Source organism: Saimiri boliviensis, chromosome 8 (assembly GCF_048565385.1).
Source record: "Saimiri boliviensis isolate mSaiBol1 chromosome 8, mSaiBol1.pri, whole genome shotgun sequence".
Classification (NCBI taxonomy): Eukaryota; Metazoa; Chordata; class Mammalia; order Primates; family Cebidae; genus Saimiri; species Saimiri boliviensis.
The window spans coordinates 81,815,309-81,835,737 of record NC_133456.1 but is presented as its reverse complement, the minus strand read 5'-3'; the positions used below and the strand labels follow the sequence as shown (position 1 = coordinate 81,835,737).

The following is a 20,429-nucleotide window of genomic DNA, read 5'->3' as shown; positions in this document are numbered from 1 at the left end:
CCGTGACCCCATCCTGAACTGGACGGACTACTGCAGGCATTCGGTACAGCAGCCTCACTCCCTATCAGAGACTACTTCAGAGCAAGATCCAACTGGATTGAAAGACACCAAGAGCCACTCTGATGCAGGTGTCTCTGTAAGCCCTAAATGAAAATCAAATTCTTCTAAAATTAAGAGGTAGGCAGTTTTTTTTCCTAAATAAAAGCAAAACGACTATTTAATGTATTTTAACACGAAAACCACAAAATGAAAAAATGCCAAATTTCCCTTAAATATTTACAGTTAGAGAATCAGGAGACAGTACTACCATGCCTTGAAACCTCAGGAATGACAAAGGGCACTTAATTAGGTTAACAGGAAGTAATAGGGGCAGGAAGTGTGAAGAGAGGGGAGACTGGAGGTGAGTGTTAAAAGAGCAATTATGATAAATCTATCCTTTAAACATTATCTACAAAAACATTTATTTCTCTGGTTCACTGTCGCAATGCATTTGATAAAGTGATATGAGAATGCAGGTGATATCCTATCTCTGAGACGCATTCCTGGCTTACTCTCTCATTCTATAATGTATCTACTATGCATTTCCAAATTTGGTGTTTCATTTGGTTGTCATACAACCCTGCAGGTATCACTGCTAAATATGGGGACATTAAAGCCTGGAGAGTTAGCTTTGTCTACACTGCTCTAAGAAACACACACTACATCTGCTACCATGTTTGTTTGTTTGACAGAGTCTCACACTGTCACCCAGGAGTGCCATGATGCAAACACGGCCCACTACAGCCTTGACCTCCTGGGCTCAAGGGATTCTCTCACCTTAGCCTCCCAAGTAGCTGGCACCACAGGCATGTGGCACCACACCTGGCTAATTTAAATTTTTTTGTTGTTGTTGAGATGGCATCTCACTATGTTGCCCAGGCTAGTCTCGAAGTCTTGGCCTCAAGCAGTCCTCCGCAGTCGGCTTCACATACTGCTGGAGTTACATGGCGTGAGCTACTATACCCAGTCTGCTACCGTATGTTAACTCATAATGAAGTAAAGCTCAAAGTGACAAAGCAAATACTGTTAAGTCTATTTGGTCTTTTTAAAGTATTACCTTTGGCTTAAAATAAGATGCTTAAAATAAGATGCATTTCAGTAAAAAGGAACAAAATAGTTACTGACACCTCCTAAGTATTCCTATGCCTAAGGATGACCAAATAGTACATAATATGCTATCACATTCTGATGAAAATTATGCCCCTTTGAGGAGACTAAATATATACACATTTGGGGAAATCCTTAGAGAAAAATACAAGAGGACAAAATGGGACAAAAAAGCTGGGCATCTTCAGTGTCTAGAAGAATGCCTGGATCACTCTGTATGGTCGATACATGATAAATGAATGAAGTTCCCTGAAACATGGCACAGAAAATAAGGGCTGTGGTTTTCAAAGAGAAAAAAATAACTTAGCTGGCTTCAGGAATATTACACTAGAGATCAAGAGGGCTGAAGATGGGATCAGAAGAGCAAGAGCAAGCTGGGAAAAGGAGGCAAAATACACATAGATAATGAAGGTCAAGGAAAGCTGGTGGGTCACACCTGAATCAGACAAGCAACATCGAACAGCATACTCAGGTCCAGCAACAAAAATGGGAAAAAAAATCCCTTCAACTTAATGATTGCATCTTCTTGTCAAGGCTGAAAGATGCTGACTATGTATATATATTCACTTGCAGCTTTAGAAACTACATTCTGATTTCATGCTTTTCTAGAAAGCTACATTACAAATAAGCAGAATTATTTCTCATAAATTCATTCATCTTACATTTTGATATAATTTCCAAGAATGTCTGTACACTAACTATGCCACCTGGCTGCATAGAAAACCAAGTTATCCATAAACAATGAAATTGAATGTTAGCAACAAAAATTTCCTACTTTCTGATTCTTCAAATTAATGCTTTGGTATTACAGTGCTTTAAAATTTCAAAAAATATAATTGTAACTATTTCATCATTAGAAATTGCTTTCTCTCAGACATATGTGTATAGATCAGCATTGACTAATTATAAAGCAAACTCTCATTTCCATTAAATATTTGAATTAAATATTCATAAATAAAGAATAAAATCTGTGATTTACTTGGTAAGTTAAACCAACTCAGGAAGGGATTAACAAACTACTATTTCTGTTATACAGAAATAGCTATTTCTACATGCAGTGAATACTGAGTCTCCTTTCCATTTATCCAGTGTTTACTTAAAAGATGAGCTATTTCAAACATCGATTCATTGTGCTTCTTGATTGAGTCATGAATATTCCCATAATCCCCAACTCATAAACCGTCTCAGTGAATGAAGTTCCTTCTCTTTTTTTCTTTTCTTCAAATGACTTGACACCCATTCATGTTTTGGGTCTCTTTATCTCTACATGAAATGATATTGCTACTCTCATTTTCTTTTTGGGTCTTCTGATACTTGCTCTAAAAGTCTCAAATATAGACTAATCTGTAATTAGGTTTTGAATACACTGTGAATACCAAAAGGCCAAACCCGGGAGAAGGTTCACTTCAGTGGTTAATAACAGTTTAGAACAGGAACAAAGAACCACACACAAAACACTAACACATGCACTGAAATAAACCTTTTAAAACTTTTGATGTTTTTAAAGAAAGCAAGCTGCCAACTTACTAATGCAGTGCACTTTAAGCAAGCCACATATCCAAAGATCCAAATGTACCTTAATAGAACTGTTTTATAACATGTTGCATAAACACTTTGTGTTAAGCTTTAAGATACCCTCTAAGTGACATTCTACTGTAAAAAGCTATTCAGTATAGTACTGAAAAGTAAAGGAATAATTCTTATTGTGCAATATATATTGCTCATGAAAAGGTTTGCTTTTTATTAGACAATTACACTATATAAGTGCCCTTTAGAAGTTCAGCTTTTAAATGAATCTAGGGTTTAGGGGAAACGATAAAAGGAAAAAAAGGTGAACAAGAGACTATATATTTAAGATTCTCAAAACTATAGTTAAAATCTTAGATTCAGCACAAGAAAAAAGGTGTAACTTTTACGCTTGATGAAAGGTTGAACCAAAGAGAAAGACAAAGGTTTATGATTAAATCTAGCACTTATTTTTTTCTGAATCTTAGCCCCACAGATTTTTTCCTTGAAATAGGCATGATTATTTTTAAACACTCAATGAAGACAAACAATATTCCTGCTTGTTAGAGAAGAAGAAGGCATCAATTCACATGTCCAGGAAAACTGTTAAAAGACGGGTACAGTACTTTTAAAGCTGAGGTTCCCAGATTTCTGGGGCCTGTAAAGTCTGGGTTATTTCCATTACTTCAAAAATTCAAATGGAAATCTTCATTTGGACTAGAAACACATCCCCCTCTTCTAACAACTACTTACTTACACTGATTAGGAACTATAACCGGTGGTTATGTTTCTAATTAAAAAGGCAACTGTATTGTTGTAGACAAAATCTTCTATAACATGGACTTCACAGGATCAATAATGAAAGAAGGATCTGATGAAAAAAGTTTTTTAAGAATCCCTAGTCTAACCTTTTAATAATCTATGGGGAAGTTATTTTATATGATTTTTACAGAGAACATGTAATGTACACCATTTAAAAATATATGACAATATAGTATTTGCTATTAACCTTATAACTGGGTAAGTCACAGTCCTATCTTTGTTATTTAGAAAATGAAGGAATCTATCCAGAAGAATTCAAAGTCCACACTAATTTAAAACTTGGGATTAAAATGTATTGTTGTAATTCATTATATAACTGCATCTTTTAAAACTATTAACCCTCTAGTAAAATGTGTAACCACAAATTGCCATGCCGTTCTCATGGGGCTTCATAGTTCATTTTGGAAAGATCCTTTTAATAACATTTTTTCTGAGCATTAATGTGGAGAATAGCAATGGCTGCCTGTATAAATTCTCTACTTAACAAAAGATTGTTATTTAAAGTAACCTGACCTAGCATAGCACTGCTTGCTATGTAATAGATGTCCTGCAGATTTCCATGAATATTCATTCATTCATAGTTGAGTGATCTGACTTAAATAATACTTAATCATTAAACATGATTATTAAAAAATTGCTAATTTATAACCCCCATAAAGTATAATTTAGAAAGAAAGTAGCCTTAAGAAAGTCTGCAAGGTAAATTGCAACCTATGTCTGCTGAATATATCAAATGCTCAATAGCAATTTGTTGATAAATTCAGCTTTTCAAAAAATGAACTCTTAACACGAGCATTTCTACCAGGCTCCTTTTGGCTAGTACAATCAAAACTTCTTCAAATACGTTCTATATATCTTAAGGCCTATTCTCCAAAAGGCTTCAGTATGAACATGAATTAGCCTTATACTTAGGCTTTTATACTTATTGGACCACTCAACTTTTATAAGCGGATGGCAATCCTAATTTCGGCTTAGTTATAGTGATTATGGCTCTGGTTTAACAAATAAAAAATAGTACCATTCCTGGTGCTTGTCAATGTCAATGAGTGTAAAATCTTGAACTTCTGGCTACTTGATACTTATTAAAAAATCAGCTGTAAAAATAAATAAATAAATAAATAAATAAATAAATAAATAAAATTTATGGGAGACTGTATGGAGTTCATCTATTTCTCTGGATACCATCTATTTTACATTTAGATAAGCCAAACCAAACAGCTAAGTGTTTGGATAGCATCGTTTTCCCCCCATAACTGCATACGTTAGCCTACAAGAGGAACATTACAATAAACGGCCCCATGATATTCATGATTATGTAGCTATTAGATTCATTATTATCATCTAACTCAGTATCTACTCTAAGGGAAATTTCTCTCAGTTGTGTGTACCAAGAAGACCTACGCTTCTCCTAAGCAACTGCTGTGTTGTCTGACGGTCACCATGAATGACGTAATGACCTCTGCTTTCCATTTTGCATCTGCCAGCCACCAGGAAACTCAGGGCTAAATTTGCAGCTTGCCTCTAGCAAAGTACTGGCATACTTTGGAGATACTGCAGGTTTGGTTCTAGACCACCACAATAAAGTATATATCACAATAAAGTAAGCCACATATGGTTTTTTGGCTTTCCAGTGCATTTATGTTTACAGTATACTGTAATCTATTAAGTGTGTAATAGCATTATGTCTAAAAGACAATGTACATACCTTATTTAAAAATACCTTATTGCTAAAAATGCTAAGGACCATCTGAGCCCTTAGTGAGTCATACTCTTTTTGCTGGTGAAGGGTCTGGGCCTGCTGTTGATGGCTGCTGGTTGATCGGAGTGGTGGTTGTTGCAGGTTAGTGTGGCTACGGCAATTTCCTAAAATAAGATGACTGACTGATTCTTCCTTTCATGAAAGACTTCTCAGTAGCATGTGATGCTGTCTGATAGCATTTTACTCACAATAGGTAAGTTTGGGTAAATTTTACCCAAATTTACTCAAATTTTTATTCTTTAGAAATTGGAGACAATCTTCTCAAACCCTGCAGCTGCTTTATCTGCTAAGTTTATGTAATATTCTAAATTCTTTACTGCCATTTCAACAATGTTCACAGCATCTTCACCAGGAACAGATTCCATCGCAAGAAACCACTTTCTTCAACCTGAGACTGCCCCCTCCCAAAAAAAAAAAGAAAAGAAAAAAGAAACCATTTTCTTTGCTTCTCCATAAAAAACAACTTTTCATCTGTTCAAGTTTTATCATATTACAAGATTACTAATTCTAGTTCTATTGTTATCCCTACCATATCTGCAGTTATTTCCTCCTAAGTCTCAAACTCTTCAAGGTCATCCAGGAAGGTCGGAATCAACTTCTTCTAAACTGTTAATGGTGACATTTTGACCTCCTTCCATGAATCATGAATAGTTTTAATGGCATCTAAAATGGTGAGTCCTTTCCAGAAACTTTTCTACTTTTTTTTTTTTTTTCTTTTTTTTTTTGCCTAACTCCATCAGAGGAATCACAAACTATGGCAGTGAGGGCCTTAAGAAATGTATTTGTTAAAATAATAAGACTTGAACGTTGAAAGCGTTCTTTGATCCATGGGCTGCAGAATAGATGTTGTGCTAGCAGGCACAACATTAATTGCCCTGTACATCTCCATCAGACCTCTTGCATGAGCAGCAATATTTTGAAAGAAATCTTTTCTGAGAAGGTCTCAAGAGTTACAATATCCAGCTAATCATGCTGTAAACAGATACGCTGTCATCTGGGCTTTTTTGTTCTGCTTTTAGAAAACAAACAGAGTAGACTTAGCATAATCCTTAAGGGCCGTAGGATTTTCAGAATGGTAAATTCTTCAGGTTGGCTTCAACTGAAAGTCACCTGCTGCATTAGCACCCAATAGGAGAGACAGTCACTCCTTTGAAGCCTCAAAGCCTGGCACTGACTTCTCTCTAGCTATTAAATTACTAGACAGCATCTTCTTTCAATAGATGGCTATTTTATCTCAAACAATAATTTGTTCTTTAGCATAACCACCTTCATCAAACATCTTAGATCTTCTGGATAACTTGCTGCAGCTGCTATATCAGCACCCTGCATTTTTATGTTGCAGAAATGGCTTTTTTCCTCTTGAACCTTATGAACCAACCTCTGCTAGCTTCAAATTTTATTCTGCACCTTCCTCACCTCTGTCAGCTTTTGCAGAACTGAAGAGAGAGGGACTTGTTCTGGATTAGGTTTTAGCTTAAGGGAATGTTATGGCTGGTTTGATCTTCTATTCAGACATTAGGCAATAAGGAAGGCTGTTCTGCCTTATTATTCATATGTTCACTGGAATAACACTTTTAATTTCCTTCAAGAACTTTCCTTTTGCATTCACAATTTGGCTAATGGCCCATTTTGACTTTCAACAAGCCTCCTTCACTAAGCTTAATCATTTCTGGCTTTTGATTTAAAGGGAGATACGGTACTCTAGCTTTCACTTGAACAAGCAGAGGCCATTGCAGGGTTATTAGCTGGCCAAATTTCAATACTGTTGTGTCTTAGGGAATAGAGACTATGGAGGCATGGATGAGGAGGAGACACAAAATGTCTAGTTGGTGGAACAGCCATAATACACACATGTACTGATTAAGTTCACTAATACGGGCACAGTTAGTGGTACCCCAAACAGCTACAATACAAACATCAAAGATCACTGATGATAGATCACCATGACAGGTATAATAATAATGGAAAAATTTTAAATACCGCAAGAATTACCAAAATGCGACAGATGTGAGGCGACCACAGGCTGCTGGGAAAATAGTGCCAACAAGCTTGTTCAGTGTGGGGTTGCCACGAAACTTCTATTTGTTAAAAATGCAGTAACTATGAAGTGCAATAAAGTGACATGCAATTAAACGAGGTCTGCCTGTATGTGGAACCCTTGAACATGCATTTTGAGGGGGTACCAATCGTCTCTTAAATTTTACTTTATTTCACTTGCCTGAATTTTCCCTTTCCTCTAACCCAAAATTTTCATTTAAGTAGTTTTATCTTTTGCATAGGATACATGTAAATTACCTCACATTTTGGAATATGCCAGGGAATTAATAAACAAACTAACGAGCAAGTCTGTAGAAGGTATATTATTAGCCAGCTGATTCACATAACACACCACAGTATTCTAAAAGAGGTCATTGTATGCCGGGCATACTCTAAATCAGTAATTTAAGAACATTCTGCAGGGCCATGGAGGGACAATATTTGTTACATAAAACCTTGCATGAATAATTTTTGCATGGGAAAAAAAGTATATTATTTTGATTTCTGCTGAAATCTTTAAAAACCCAATAATATCAATATCTATTTCTATAATACTTAATTTGCAGCAACAGGAGTAAAAGCATAAATTTTTATGGGATTCCAGATCACCTTTTTTAAATGTAAAAAAATGAACAGATTTTACCATAAGATTACAATGACTTACTCTGAACTATTTTATTTTTGTATTCAATACATAAGATGCACTTAAATTATGACAAAAAACTTAAAAAGTTATTTTATATGTTAACTCATTAATGATATATTGCTTTGTTTTCTTAAAAAACAAGTTACATTATTTCAAAATGAATACATTCATTTTGCTCCTGGACAAAAATCTAAATGTCAATAATACATTCGAAAAAACATGATTTAGGCAATTGGGAAGACTAAAGATCAGCAAAATATTCTTAGTCAATTAAAAATGCTTTAAAAAAAACATCACTTTTTCTTCTCTTATTCTTAAAATTATATTTTTCCCTGAATTTAGTTAGGAGGAAAGTAAAAATGTTCTAAGAAAAGGAAAACCACCCAGGCAGCCCTTAAAGAGATAGGCATCATTTATCACCTGCAAAGACAGATTTATAAGAGGGCCCCTTCTGTTCCTTTAAGACTGCAAAACAGATGGGAAGTGAATGGACAGTCAATGGGACAAGAAAACACATGGGAGGTGCTGCTGTATGCATGTTCCCAGCATAAGAAAGAGGTCAAGATTGTAACTGCATGACTGGGTCCTGGAAAAGGTCTTTCTTCAAGCTGTTACAAAGACAAACGCTGTTCCTCATCCTGCTGTCAAACTGTTATAAATATTGGTTTGTCAAAAGACCTTCAGTGCTGAAGCTTTAAAGAGGAGGCAAAACAGACGAATGAATCATGAGAATGATTCTTAAACAGTCAGCTCATCACTGTAATTTTAAAAGTAAAAGAAAGTATAAGATCAGAGAATGTAATTCTGATTTATAAACCAAACTAAAAATTTATGAAAAAAATATGAAATTAAAAATTGTAGGTTTTAATAAAATTATGAATTAGGTGAGATGAAAGCAACAATGAAATATAAGTTCTATCTCTTAAAAAATGTTGTATTACGATAAAGGATTATGAAACTTAACACAAGAAAAGGTATTCATGTTAGGCTGATTTCCTAAGTTCTCAGTTTATTAGTGAATTTATCTTACGGGGGTGCTGTTTATCACAACTGAGTGAGAATCAGGTTCAGAAAAATAAAAATAACTTCTCAACTCATTTCATTTATTCCATTAAATTGGAAAATCACCTTTAAGTCACAGTTTCTTTTCTATCAAAAAGAACAATCACAAAATTCAATTGGTACTGAGTATACACAGATTTATAAACCTAGAATTATATATTTTTTAGGAATGAAAACATTATGTACCTCTTTAAGAGGCAAATTCATTGTTATAGATCCTTAACATATATTAAAAATCACATAAAAAAGAAACCAAATTATATGAACTTGGTTGTCTATGGTTACCATAAACACAAACCCAAAGACTAATGATGAACAGGATACCTACACAATTCTAGAAAAAAATCCTGTCTGTAACACATATGATTAGCCCCAGTTTTGCCATAAATATTTATGTAATTGGCTTAACCATTTTCGTCAATGAACATTAATTTCTCTATATGAACAATGGGCATAATGCCTTACAAGCTTCATATGACTTTACAAGACACACATGGACAAACCTAAGTTTTGTAAACTGAAAAGCACGATTAACTGTGAGGGCCAGATCTGAGAGTCTCAAGTAGGATATGGACTCCAAAGCACCAAATGACATAGTTACATGGAATTATTTTCTTTTCCTTTTTCTAAGTTTCAAAATCTTTTTCTTTTCCTTTATTTATTAAAAAAAAAAGGGATATATGTACTGAATGTACAGGACAGTGACAGAGATATACATGTGCCATGGTGATTTGCTGTACCTACTGACCCACACTCTAAGTTCGCTCCTCTCACCCCCCGCCCCCCACCCACAACAAGCCCTGGTGTGTGTTGTTCCCTTCTCTGTGTCCACGTGTTCTCAATGTCCAACTCCCACTTATAAGTGAGAACATGCGTGTTTAGTTTTGTGTACATGGAAGTATTTCCTAGTCCTGAATGCACGCCTGGGCCATTGTTTGAATTTTCAGTAATCTTGGGGAAAAAAAATTCAGTAGAAGTGAGAATCAAAGAGCTACCCTTTGTAAGAGATTAGATTTCACAAGTAGCTAGTAGAGTGCCTGGAAGGATCAACCTATAGTTTTAAGATGAAAATGACTTGAGCATCTTTGACGAAAGACAGAAAGGAGACATAATGAATACATAAGCACACATGGGAAGGCCAGGTCCCAAATACAGGTATGGGATTCATGTTCAAAGGAGAGTGATTTTCAGTACACGCTATGCTACAATATGGCTTCCAGAACACTTGAACTATACAAAGTAACTGGTACCATAGGTTTTATTTTTACTAATGCTGCTTATTCCTCTTACCGAACATTTCTGAAATAAGTTTATATGAAGAAAATGAAGAAAAATTTCGCCCACTGAGAGATGGGAAATTAGAAATAGGGGCACTGACAATGAGCTTAAGATGTGTGGGTATAAGGAGCCAACCTGAGTGCTCTTCATGAAAAAATGTGTTCCAGAAATTATGTCCCTAGGACCACATTCAAAATTGTCTTAAACTACAATGCTAATCTCTGGGCGGTGGCAATTATTTTTTTAGATTTTGTCATCTATTGTTTCTAATTTCCTGCAATGGTTATATGCTAGCTCTGTCATATTAAAAGGGATGTTAAAAAAACCTCAAATTCTGGTAGTGTAGTTTTTGGTAAAGATCAGTCTAAAGACAGATCTGTTCATATGACACAGACTATGAAACAGTGCCAACAAAAGGGGACACTAAAGATAAAAAGACTTTAATTCTTGGCCCAGAAAAGAGATCTAACTGGAGTTAATATAATAAAAAATACCGAACTTCTACTACTCAGAATATTGAAACTAAAGAATAAATAAATGAGCTGTTCTAAGAGAAATTAAAATGAAATATTCTGTACACAGGAGGTAACAATGAAAGAATTTTAAATGGAAGGTACAAGTGTGAAAACTTCACGAGTTCCATGAAGATTTGATTTATTTTTAGATGATAGATCCACGATGCATAGTTACAGGACATGAGAAGAATTCACTGTGAATCCCAACCACTGAGGATGATACCATGATGAGCAATGAGCATGTGGTCCCATGAAATATCTCTTGGTATCACAACCATCAGTAGGTTATTTGGGAAAATATCTGTCTCTATTTTTTTTTTTAGATGGGGTTTCACCATGTTGGTCAGGCTGGTCTTGAACTCTCGACCTCAGGTGATCCACCCGCCTTGGCCTCCAAAGTGCTTGGATTACAGGTGTGAGCCACCACGCCCGACCTATCTGTTACTTTTGAGATAGAGCACATCATGTATTAGCTTTGTCATTTCCATGAATAGGATAATGAAGACCATAACATTTCAAAGGTAATTCTGAATCGTGCTCACTGGGGGAGAAGAGCTGTGGGAGACACAGTTTAGAAATGTACAAAATAGTGAAAAATTAAAATTCTCTCCACTCTTAACTAGTTTCTTCAATTACTTGGAGATCTGTACTTTACAGAAGTTATCAGTTTCATGTGCATCAATCTACTCATCCTTTGAGATTTCATATCTTGTTTAATTTTATTTTTTATATACTGTTACATAGTCCAATGAATTATTTCTTGATTAGGTTTTCAGCTATTAGATTCTATTTTTTCTATTCAATATGCAAAATCATAACAATTAAAAAATAAAAACGCTTAAGTTTATTCTGAACTTTAAAGGCATTAGATCACTTGAGCCCAGGAGTCCAAGGCTGCAGCTAGCCATCATCATACCACTATGCTCCAGCCTGGGCAAAGACTGATACTCTGTCTCAAAAGAGAAGAAGAAGAAGAAAAAAATCTGTGCATTGGCCTTTTGAATACATAAGAGTATTTTCCCGACAGTATATAAATAAAAACTACTTTAAAATGATAAATGGCAAATTCAATCCATACATTATTGTAGAGCACATTCTTGTCTTTATTCTTAATCAGTTAAAACTTGGGTTTAAAGCAAAAGAATATACTTGCTTATAAAATGTTAAGTACCAGCAGCATGCATAATATTATGGAAAAGAAAATGTTCTTTTACTCTTGTACTAATTTATTAATATTCTTACCTAGTAACTTTTTAAGATAGACTTCAGCCATGAGAAATGTACTTCATTCTAAAAGACTCATTTTGAGTCTGGATTTTCTCATCAATAACCTGGAAAACACACTACTCAGGCACTGTCACGTGGAATTCTGTGTAAATAACTACTTCTCTGACACAGAGGACTTTCTCTGAGGATTGCTTTATCTTTATATCAACTTAGGGTTTTTTGTTTGTTTGTTTTGTTCCAACACGAAGCAGAGCCTACTTCATCTATACAGACTTAAGGTGAAAATAATTCTTCAGTCTTCCCTAGTTGCTTTAATTTGTTAATCATCTTACCATAAAAAAATATTATTTTACAAAGGCCAGGTTTTAAAAATTGTCACATTTACCACGAAAAGATGCCTTAAAAGTTCAAGTATTGCTATCATAAAACAGATATATTATTTATTATGTAGCGAAGAAGAAAAAAATACCAATGTCTTTCAAACGTACACATTTCTACATCACATAATCATTCTGAAAGTACTTGAATATATTCCAATGAACTTAAAAACTCCGAATAAACATAAAAAATGATTAAAGTTTCCTGGAGAACTGGGTAGATTGACATTAGGAAATCATTTGTGACCTGTCAATAAGTGGTTTTGATACAGATGGAGGCCACATTGCAAGATATTATGAAGGGAGTGGGTGGAACAGAAGAAGTGAATGCCACAAATGCAAGCTACTCTATAAGAGAAGTGAGAACTTTCCAGCAAGACAGAGTAGAAGAAAGTTTCCTTGGGATAAAAAGAGTTAGTTCCCCCCAACTTGTTAAGTCAAGAGAAGGGGGCTAATGAACAGTCTGTGTTACAAGATCCCAATCGAACACTCAGTAAACATGTACAGTACAAAATGCAACATACAAATGATGGGGAATTTATGAATGAACCAAATCACTTTGGCAGAAGGGATAGTTCATGATAGATGTAAAAATGTTTTTCTTCTTTATATGGTTATTTTCGTTGATTTACAGTTGCCTATAGTGAGACGTCTCTATTCTGCTCCATTTAACAACACTGGCGGTATCTGAGTGGTTTTTAGTCACTGAAGGAAGTTAAATAAGCAGGTAGGAGAAAAATACTGGGTTAGGTTTAAGTGATGATGATGTAGAAGAGGTACAGTGAGAGAAATGCATAAAAAGAAAGGGAAAAGGTTGCCTCGAGATAGGTTCAAACCTGGGAGGGATGAAATGGTATTGCAAGCCAAAGAAACAAAGCAACAGCACTGAGATCTGAATGATGCCACAGGGATGCTTACAGTTCATGTGTTCTCTCCAGGACACCCTACTCTATTCTTTTTGATTGGGTGCTTTTTTTTTCTTTAAAAAAAAATCTCCACTGAACCTAAGTACGTAGAATTCTACAACTTGATGTTACCCTCTCTTCTATTAAATTCCTTTAAAATTCATTTTATTTGATTAAGTCTGCAGAAACAAAAAGAACTAGTGCAGATGCGGTTCAAATAATTCACCAAATTTTCCAAAGTGACATTGTCTCTCAGACACTACAAATGAATATATGTCAATTTTATCCCAATTAATAGCATGACAAATTGTCTTGCTATGCACTGAAAGAACTCTCTGGAATGCCAGCCCAGGGGAAGGAGGGGAGACGATGATGGTGGATGGCAATAATCACCTGTGCAGCTTTAACAAAATCCACATGCCAGAGCCCCACCCCCACAAACAGTTTTCAACACATAACTTCCCCTTTCTACAATTCTAAGTTCCAAATTCTGAGTATAATCATCCTTCTAGGAAAATTTCCATCTCATACTACTTCACAGACACTATTCTCACCCATAACAACACCCAAGGATATGGCAGGTATGGGAGAAGTGTAGGAACGTAAAGTAACTGTAGAAATTAAGCTCCAGGGTATCTTGATGTTTTCTTTTCTAAATATGAAGACTAAAATCATTCTGCCTACCTCGGGGTTCTATTTAGCTATGTTCTGACTACTTTTTATTCAAGTTTCCAAATGGCATGGAGATTTCCTTTAACTATCCTATTAAACTAGAATTCTATTTTGGAATAAGTGAAAGATCTTTTTAGATTTAAGCAGTTATGATACGTTTCTAATCTGAGCTTTTAAAATGGCAGTATTAGGTGACCTTGCTGCTGCTCCCTTTTATTACCATAATTTCAAAAATGCACGAATGTATTTGTTTTCTCTCACTAAATTATATTAAGAAGAACAAAGTTTTCATTTAAAACATGATTTCTGTTATTGAATACCTGGTGGTATTCAATACCTTACTGAAAAAAGAAACTCCCATCTGTAACCTGTATTTCTAAGTTTTAGAATCTCATGAAGACCCAAATAAAAAGGTATCTTTGCTCCTTTCTAATTATCAAGAGAAAGCATAGGATGGAGGAGAGGAGGAGACTGGGAAAGCCAAGAAACACAAAGACAGGCCCCAACAGCATTGTATACTCCCAAGAGAAACAAACTTTAAGTTTCAAGAAACAATTGCTTGCTGTCTGGGAGATGCTCAGGCATCAAACAATAAAGAACAGTCAACAGAGGCAAGAGGCCGAGCACGCTGCTGAGATTTCTACTCTCTAATCCCCCCAAGCTCCAGTAAAAGGGCCAGCTGTTGCCACCTCGCGTAGGGAGTCAGCAAAGCAAATTAACTGCTGGAGAAAAAGAAGCTGAGGATATTGGAAAATTCTAATTTACCAGCCTCTTTTAAGCTATACTGCTTTTAACATTAAGAATATCAAACTACACCATTAAAATAGGCCAATACAATGGTAGCCCAAGTGAAGGAATTTACCAGTTTTCACATTTTATTGGTAAACAAGATACAGCTCTGAAGTATTCAGAGTCTACTAAAGTATATCTTCTGCTCACATAAAGAGCAAGAAATACGAAGAAACACATGCAACTTCTAACAGTAGCAGTGTATTTCTTTAGCACTTTCAATGAAAAAACAGCCAACACTGTGCACAATTAAAGCTTCTATAGATTCTATTAATATAACTGTTATAGCTGAACTTTAGGAATCTAAGTAGGAACACAAAAACTCTAAATTTTGGGCAACTCAGACACTACACCTATGGTGGAATCTGATAAAGTACATCTAGAGATATGTTTACAAGTCATATAAAGAAAATTAACTTCCCTTAATTTGCTTAGTGGCTTTATACACTGTAGTGTTCATTTACCCAGATGTTCTATCAAAGTTTCCATACAATCCAAAAGTTTAAAATCCAAAGATGTTTATATTATAGAAAGTACCTGTGATAAGAATGAGTACCTTCATCAATATCATCATCACTAATATTTATGTCTTTCTGAGTAACCCTGTGAAGGACACTGTTAACTAGGGAAGTTTCTCAATATAAAGGACAATTTTGTGTAATTATATTTTCCAAAGGCTTGAGTTCCCCCCACCCCCAAACTATTTTGGCACAGTAGTTAAAAGACCTGGTCCCAAATCTCAGCTTTAGCATCTACTACCTTGAGTTTCTAACCCTTCATTTCACCTGTGAAATGAGAAAACTACTTAACTCAAAAGTTGTGAGACTCAATTGGAAATTCACATAAAGCATTTAAGCTAATATCTGGCACAAGACAAGTATTCAAATGTTACTTTACATTCATAAACAGTTTCAAGTTTTTACAAGAAATCAAAAGGAATTTATTGCAAAATAAGAAGAAAAGACTCTTTAGGTTTTTTTTTTTTTTTTTTTTGAGACGGAGTCTTGCTCTGTTACCCAGTCTGGAGTGCAATGGCGCGATACCAGCTCACTGCAACCTCCGCCTCCTGGGTTCAAGTGATTCTCCTGCCTCAGCCTCCCAAGTAGCTGGGATTACAGGCGCCTACCATCACACCCAGCTAATTTTTGTATTTTTAGTAGAGACAGGGTTTCTTCATATTGGCCAGGCTGATCTCACACTCCTGACCTCAAGTGATCCGCCCACGTTGGCCTCCCAAAGCGCTGGGATTACAGGCATGAGTCACTGCACCCAGCCAAGACTCCTTAGGACATAGAGCAATCTAAATGATCAGTAATGCCCCTTAAATTCATCAGTATCAGTGATTCTCTGATTACATGCACAGAGAATAAAAAGCATAACTCAGGTTTTAGTGAACAGGAGTTAAAAAAGAACTCTAAGTCCTAAGTTATAAGCAATTTCTATGAAGGTCCAAAACCTCACAATAACCTAGTAAACAGCTGATACAACGTTCATAGAACAAACAATAAAACAATTCCACACTATACTTGTGAAACTTGGCTTAGGAGCAAATAACACTACTACCAATTGTTATCAGTGCCCAGATACTCAGTTTCTGAGGTAGAATGGGGCAGAAAACAAATTGTACCATGTCTGCACAGTGTTAGCACTCTTACTTGTTTTTTTTTTTTTTTTTGAGACGGAGTTTCGCTCGTCACCCAGGCTGGAGTGCAATGGCGCGATCTCAGCTCACCGCAACCTCCGCCTCCTGGGTTCAGGCAATTCTCCTGCCTCAGCCTCCTGAGTAGCTGGGATTACAGGCACGCGCCACCATGCCCAGCTAATTTTTTTGTATTTTTAGTAGAGACGGGGTTTCACCATGTTGACCAGGATGGTCTCGATCTCTTGACCTCGTGATCCACCCGCCTAGGCCTCCCAAAGTGCTGGGATTACAGGCTTGAGCCACCGCGCCCGGCTTCTTACTTGTTATATATGACAATCGTAAGACAGGTTTTATAAATCATAAAATAGATCATATTAAAAAAGAACAACTTTGAATTGAGCCATAACATATTAATCTTCATCTCTCTAACAAAAGTATTCTAAAGTTGTAGTCTATTTTAATAAATAGATTGGACACATTACTAAAACTTACACTGGAAATCCAAATATATTTTATCTAAGTTGACATCATAAATGTCTATTTAAAAAATTATTTGAAATGGAATTTTCTATAAAATAAAAAGTTTCATGAAAGTCTTAATGGGCATATTTTAACAGCAGACAATATCTAAGTATGGGTAGATACTGCCAACAAGAAATTAAGGTAGAAAAATCAGCTGTATATCCTATTAGATTATCCATAAGGTAACTCAGTATTTCAATGTCTTCAGAGATGATGTTTTCAAAGTCTGGTTATTTCTAAAGTACTTTCACATGACCTTAACCCATTATCAGTTACAAAAACAAAATTAAGCTTTTTAAACCTTTTATGCGAAAACAGTCTCAGACTTGCAAAAAAGTTGCAAGACCACTACAAAGACATGCATTCCTGAAACATTTGCTGTCACTATGCATTATCATTCCCAAATATTCTACTGCATATTAGCTATGAATAAGAGTATTTTCCTAAATAATCCCAGCTTGACAATCAAAATTTAAAAATTAACACTGGTAGATTACTACTGTGGAACCCTGACATCCCATTCAAATTTCACTAACGGGCCCATTAATGTCCTAGAGCAAAAAGATCCAATCTAGAATCACACATTGCATTTAGTTTTCAGTCTCTTCCAGCTGGAGCAGTTCTTTGCACTTCCCTTGTCTTTCATGATCCTGATGCATTTGAAGATTACAGGCCAGTTATTTTGCAGACTGTACTTTAACTTGGGTTTGTCTCAGGTATTGTTATGACTGAATTTAAGTTATACATCTTCGGTAAGAACATACTAGAAGTCCTGCTGGAGTCTTCTTGTGTTTTAGAGGATGACATATGGTTTTGATTTGACTGTTACTGATAATATTAACTCTGACCTAAATTGATGACTGTCAGGCTCCTCCACTGTAAAGTTACTCTTTTCCCACTTTTAATTAGTACATATTTTCTGTGATTATATAAACATCCCTTTTTGCATCACTGCTTTTATTCCCTTATTTATATAATTACCAATGTATGGATTCCTATGTAATTCAATGGGTTGCAATTTGTTACTGTCATTATTTTGAGGCCCAAATTGTCCCCAGCCTGGCCAGCTGGGGAGCCTCCTTCAGAGGGTTTCTGTGACCTGCTGACATCATCTTTCAAGCACTCCCTTCCTTTCTACACCCACAGACTCATCCTGCTCTTTTCCTGTTCCAGCTATGGAATCTACCATATCTCCAAAGAATCCTACAAGAGCTTCTGAGACAAAAAACAGGTGAGCTCCTTTTTCATGTGTTTAACCTTCCTAATTCTAGCTTTCTGGCTTCATTTCAATAGTGAACATAGTATATCTTCTCCAGGATGTGAAAGAAAAACGTATTACTACTGCTTATGTACTCATCTTAAAGGGTGGTCAGTTGGTGAGTCTCCAAAGTAAGGAAACGATTTAAAATTGTACAAGACTGGCAAAAAATATGAATGCATCAACATTTTAACAACCTATACAACATTCTGTAACATGCTGAAACTGTAGTAAAAACCTGATTGCCTCCCTTTCTCCAAATCCAATTAACCAATACACTATGTTCTAATTGAATAGGTTATACCAGAAACTTTGATCCTTATAATACATCAGTAACTTAAATTTTGAAGCTTTCTGGCTGAAGTATCCATGACCGTATTCTTAAGTGTCAGACCAAAGATAAACAGTAAGGAAAGGCACTCTCAAGAATCTTTTTCACTAATGGCAAAGTCATGGCTCATCTCCTTCAGAGTGACTGATGGAGCTAAGTCACTGAAAACCCTTGCTTCCAAGGACATTATTTGGTACATTAACACCATCATAATTTTATATGTACAAAAGTAGTAAATCATTTCAAGGGAGTCATATGACTGCTTTCTCAGGAAAACCACCAGCAGGACATAAAACTTGGCTTGACAGTGTACATATCTGAGTTAGTAATCCACTTTCTTTAAATAATCAGATTGGGAGTAGAGAGTGATGGGGCTGCAAAGCCTCTATTAAAAACATAAAGATACTTAAGATTTTTCAATTGCTTAAAAATATGTTATGCTGGTAAAATTCATTGAATTACTTCACTGTCTTGATAATTATATCACAAGGGATATAAAAGAAATATATTTGTATACATTGTGACAATGACATACTTCTTTCTGTAACAGTTAATTAAGCACGAAATTATGAACCAGGGACTTGCAAATGCTTGTTGAAGTAATTCTCCCTAACAATCCTGTGAAATAACCACTATAAGAGTCATTTTACAAATAAAGAAGCTAAGGCTTTGGCAGACTCTCTGCTGAACATAACACAGCTAGCAAATGACAGTTCAGATTTCAGCATTAATCTTCCACATCAGCACAAACTTAACTATACTGCCAAGGTGGCATGGAAAACACCAAAGTGACAGAAAATGAAAATAAAGGTAAAATGAGATACATTTCAAAAGAAGACTATTTAAAGAAAGAAAAAGAAAGGAAAAAGCAATGCTGAGCTTAGATGACTACTAGAGGAAGAGGTTGAGACCAGCAGGGCTGATAACAAGGGCAGAGCATGCTGTGCAGGCGCAGGGTATGAAACAGAAGGGCCCTGCCTGGTTTCTCCTGTATGTTCCTAGTGATTGTATCGTAACAACAAAACTCAGTTTAGAAAATGCTTTCAAATTTGCAGAACTTCTTTCTAATTTATTAATAGTATCTGCTTGTATTCTTTTAGGTTTCAGAAAACTATGAAGATAGCAAATTTAATACACATTGAAAGGAAAAGATACTTTGTTTCATGAAGCTGAAATAAGGGGAACTTGTAACAAGACAGGTTCAAACAGAGGCAGCAACTACAGGTGTCTACTTTTAATTTAATAACAATAGGAATGTTTCACTGATTTCCTTGAGTTCTCAAAGACCTAAGTAAATTTTAGTACTCAATCCTATCTTAAAGCTAGGAACCTACAAGAAAGAACCAACTATCCCCCCAAACAGTGACAAATGATTATTAGTAGGGTCAAGCTAGGATGGTGGGAAGGGGAAGCCATAGTAGCCTATGGTGGGTGTCAGTGCCTGACCTGAGTTATAAAGGGGTTCACACGGGGCTGCTGGTAGCCTAGTCCAGTAATGAGGAGAGTACCTGTGCAGGAGGGTGGCCTGGTGCAGGATGCTGAAACACAAGCAGGATAAAGAGGGTGTCTCCACAAAGGCATGGTCTGGCTTCAGGTTAGGAGGGAATCTGTGTGGGGTTGGGCAGGGGCTAGCAGGTGGGGAGGATGAGATGGGGAGGCACCTGACACAGAGTGTCAGCATGAGCTCAGTAAAGAGGACTCCATGAAGAGTAACCTGCCATAGATGTCAGAGCCCAGACAAGGTAAAAGGGGTGTCAATGCAGGGTGCAGCGGCGCCATCTGGTGGCCTGGCGTGTAGTGTTGTAAGAGTCCAAGCTCATTAAAAAATGAAATAGAACATTTCTGCAATGGAAAAGGACATATCTTCATTCAAGTTTGGTTATGTAGAGAAGGACAGACCAAAATATAAAAATATATTAAGAATACTAGAAGCCC

The 20,429-nt window shown here is 35.9% G+C and overlaps 1 protein-coding gene across 9 annotated transcripts in view; it reads right to left on the bottom strand.

Annotated features, from left to right (window-relative positions):
• The window catches only part of OPA1 (OPA1 mitochondrial dynamin like GTPase), a 98,347-nt gene that overhangs the window by 8,419 nt on the left and 69,499 nt on the right, over positions 1–20,429 (bottom strand). For 4 of the 9 annotated variants that reach the window (XM_074404736.1, XM_074404739.1, XM_074404738.1 and 1 more), the window contains one exon: positions 5,979–20,032. The exons of the other annotated variants lie outside the window; for them this stretch is intronic. In XM_074404736.1, coding sequence (XP_074260837.1) covers positions 19,929–20,032 — 104 coding nt within the window. In that variant the 3' untranslated portion in view covers positions 5,979–19,928. Of the gene's footprint in view, positions 1–5,978; positions 20,033–20,429 lie in introns of those variants that run through there. 9 annotated transcript variants of the gene reach the window in all.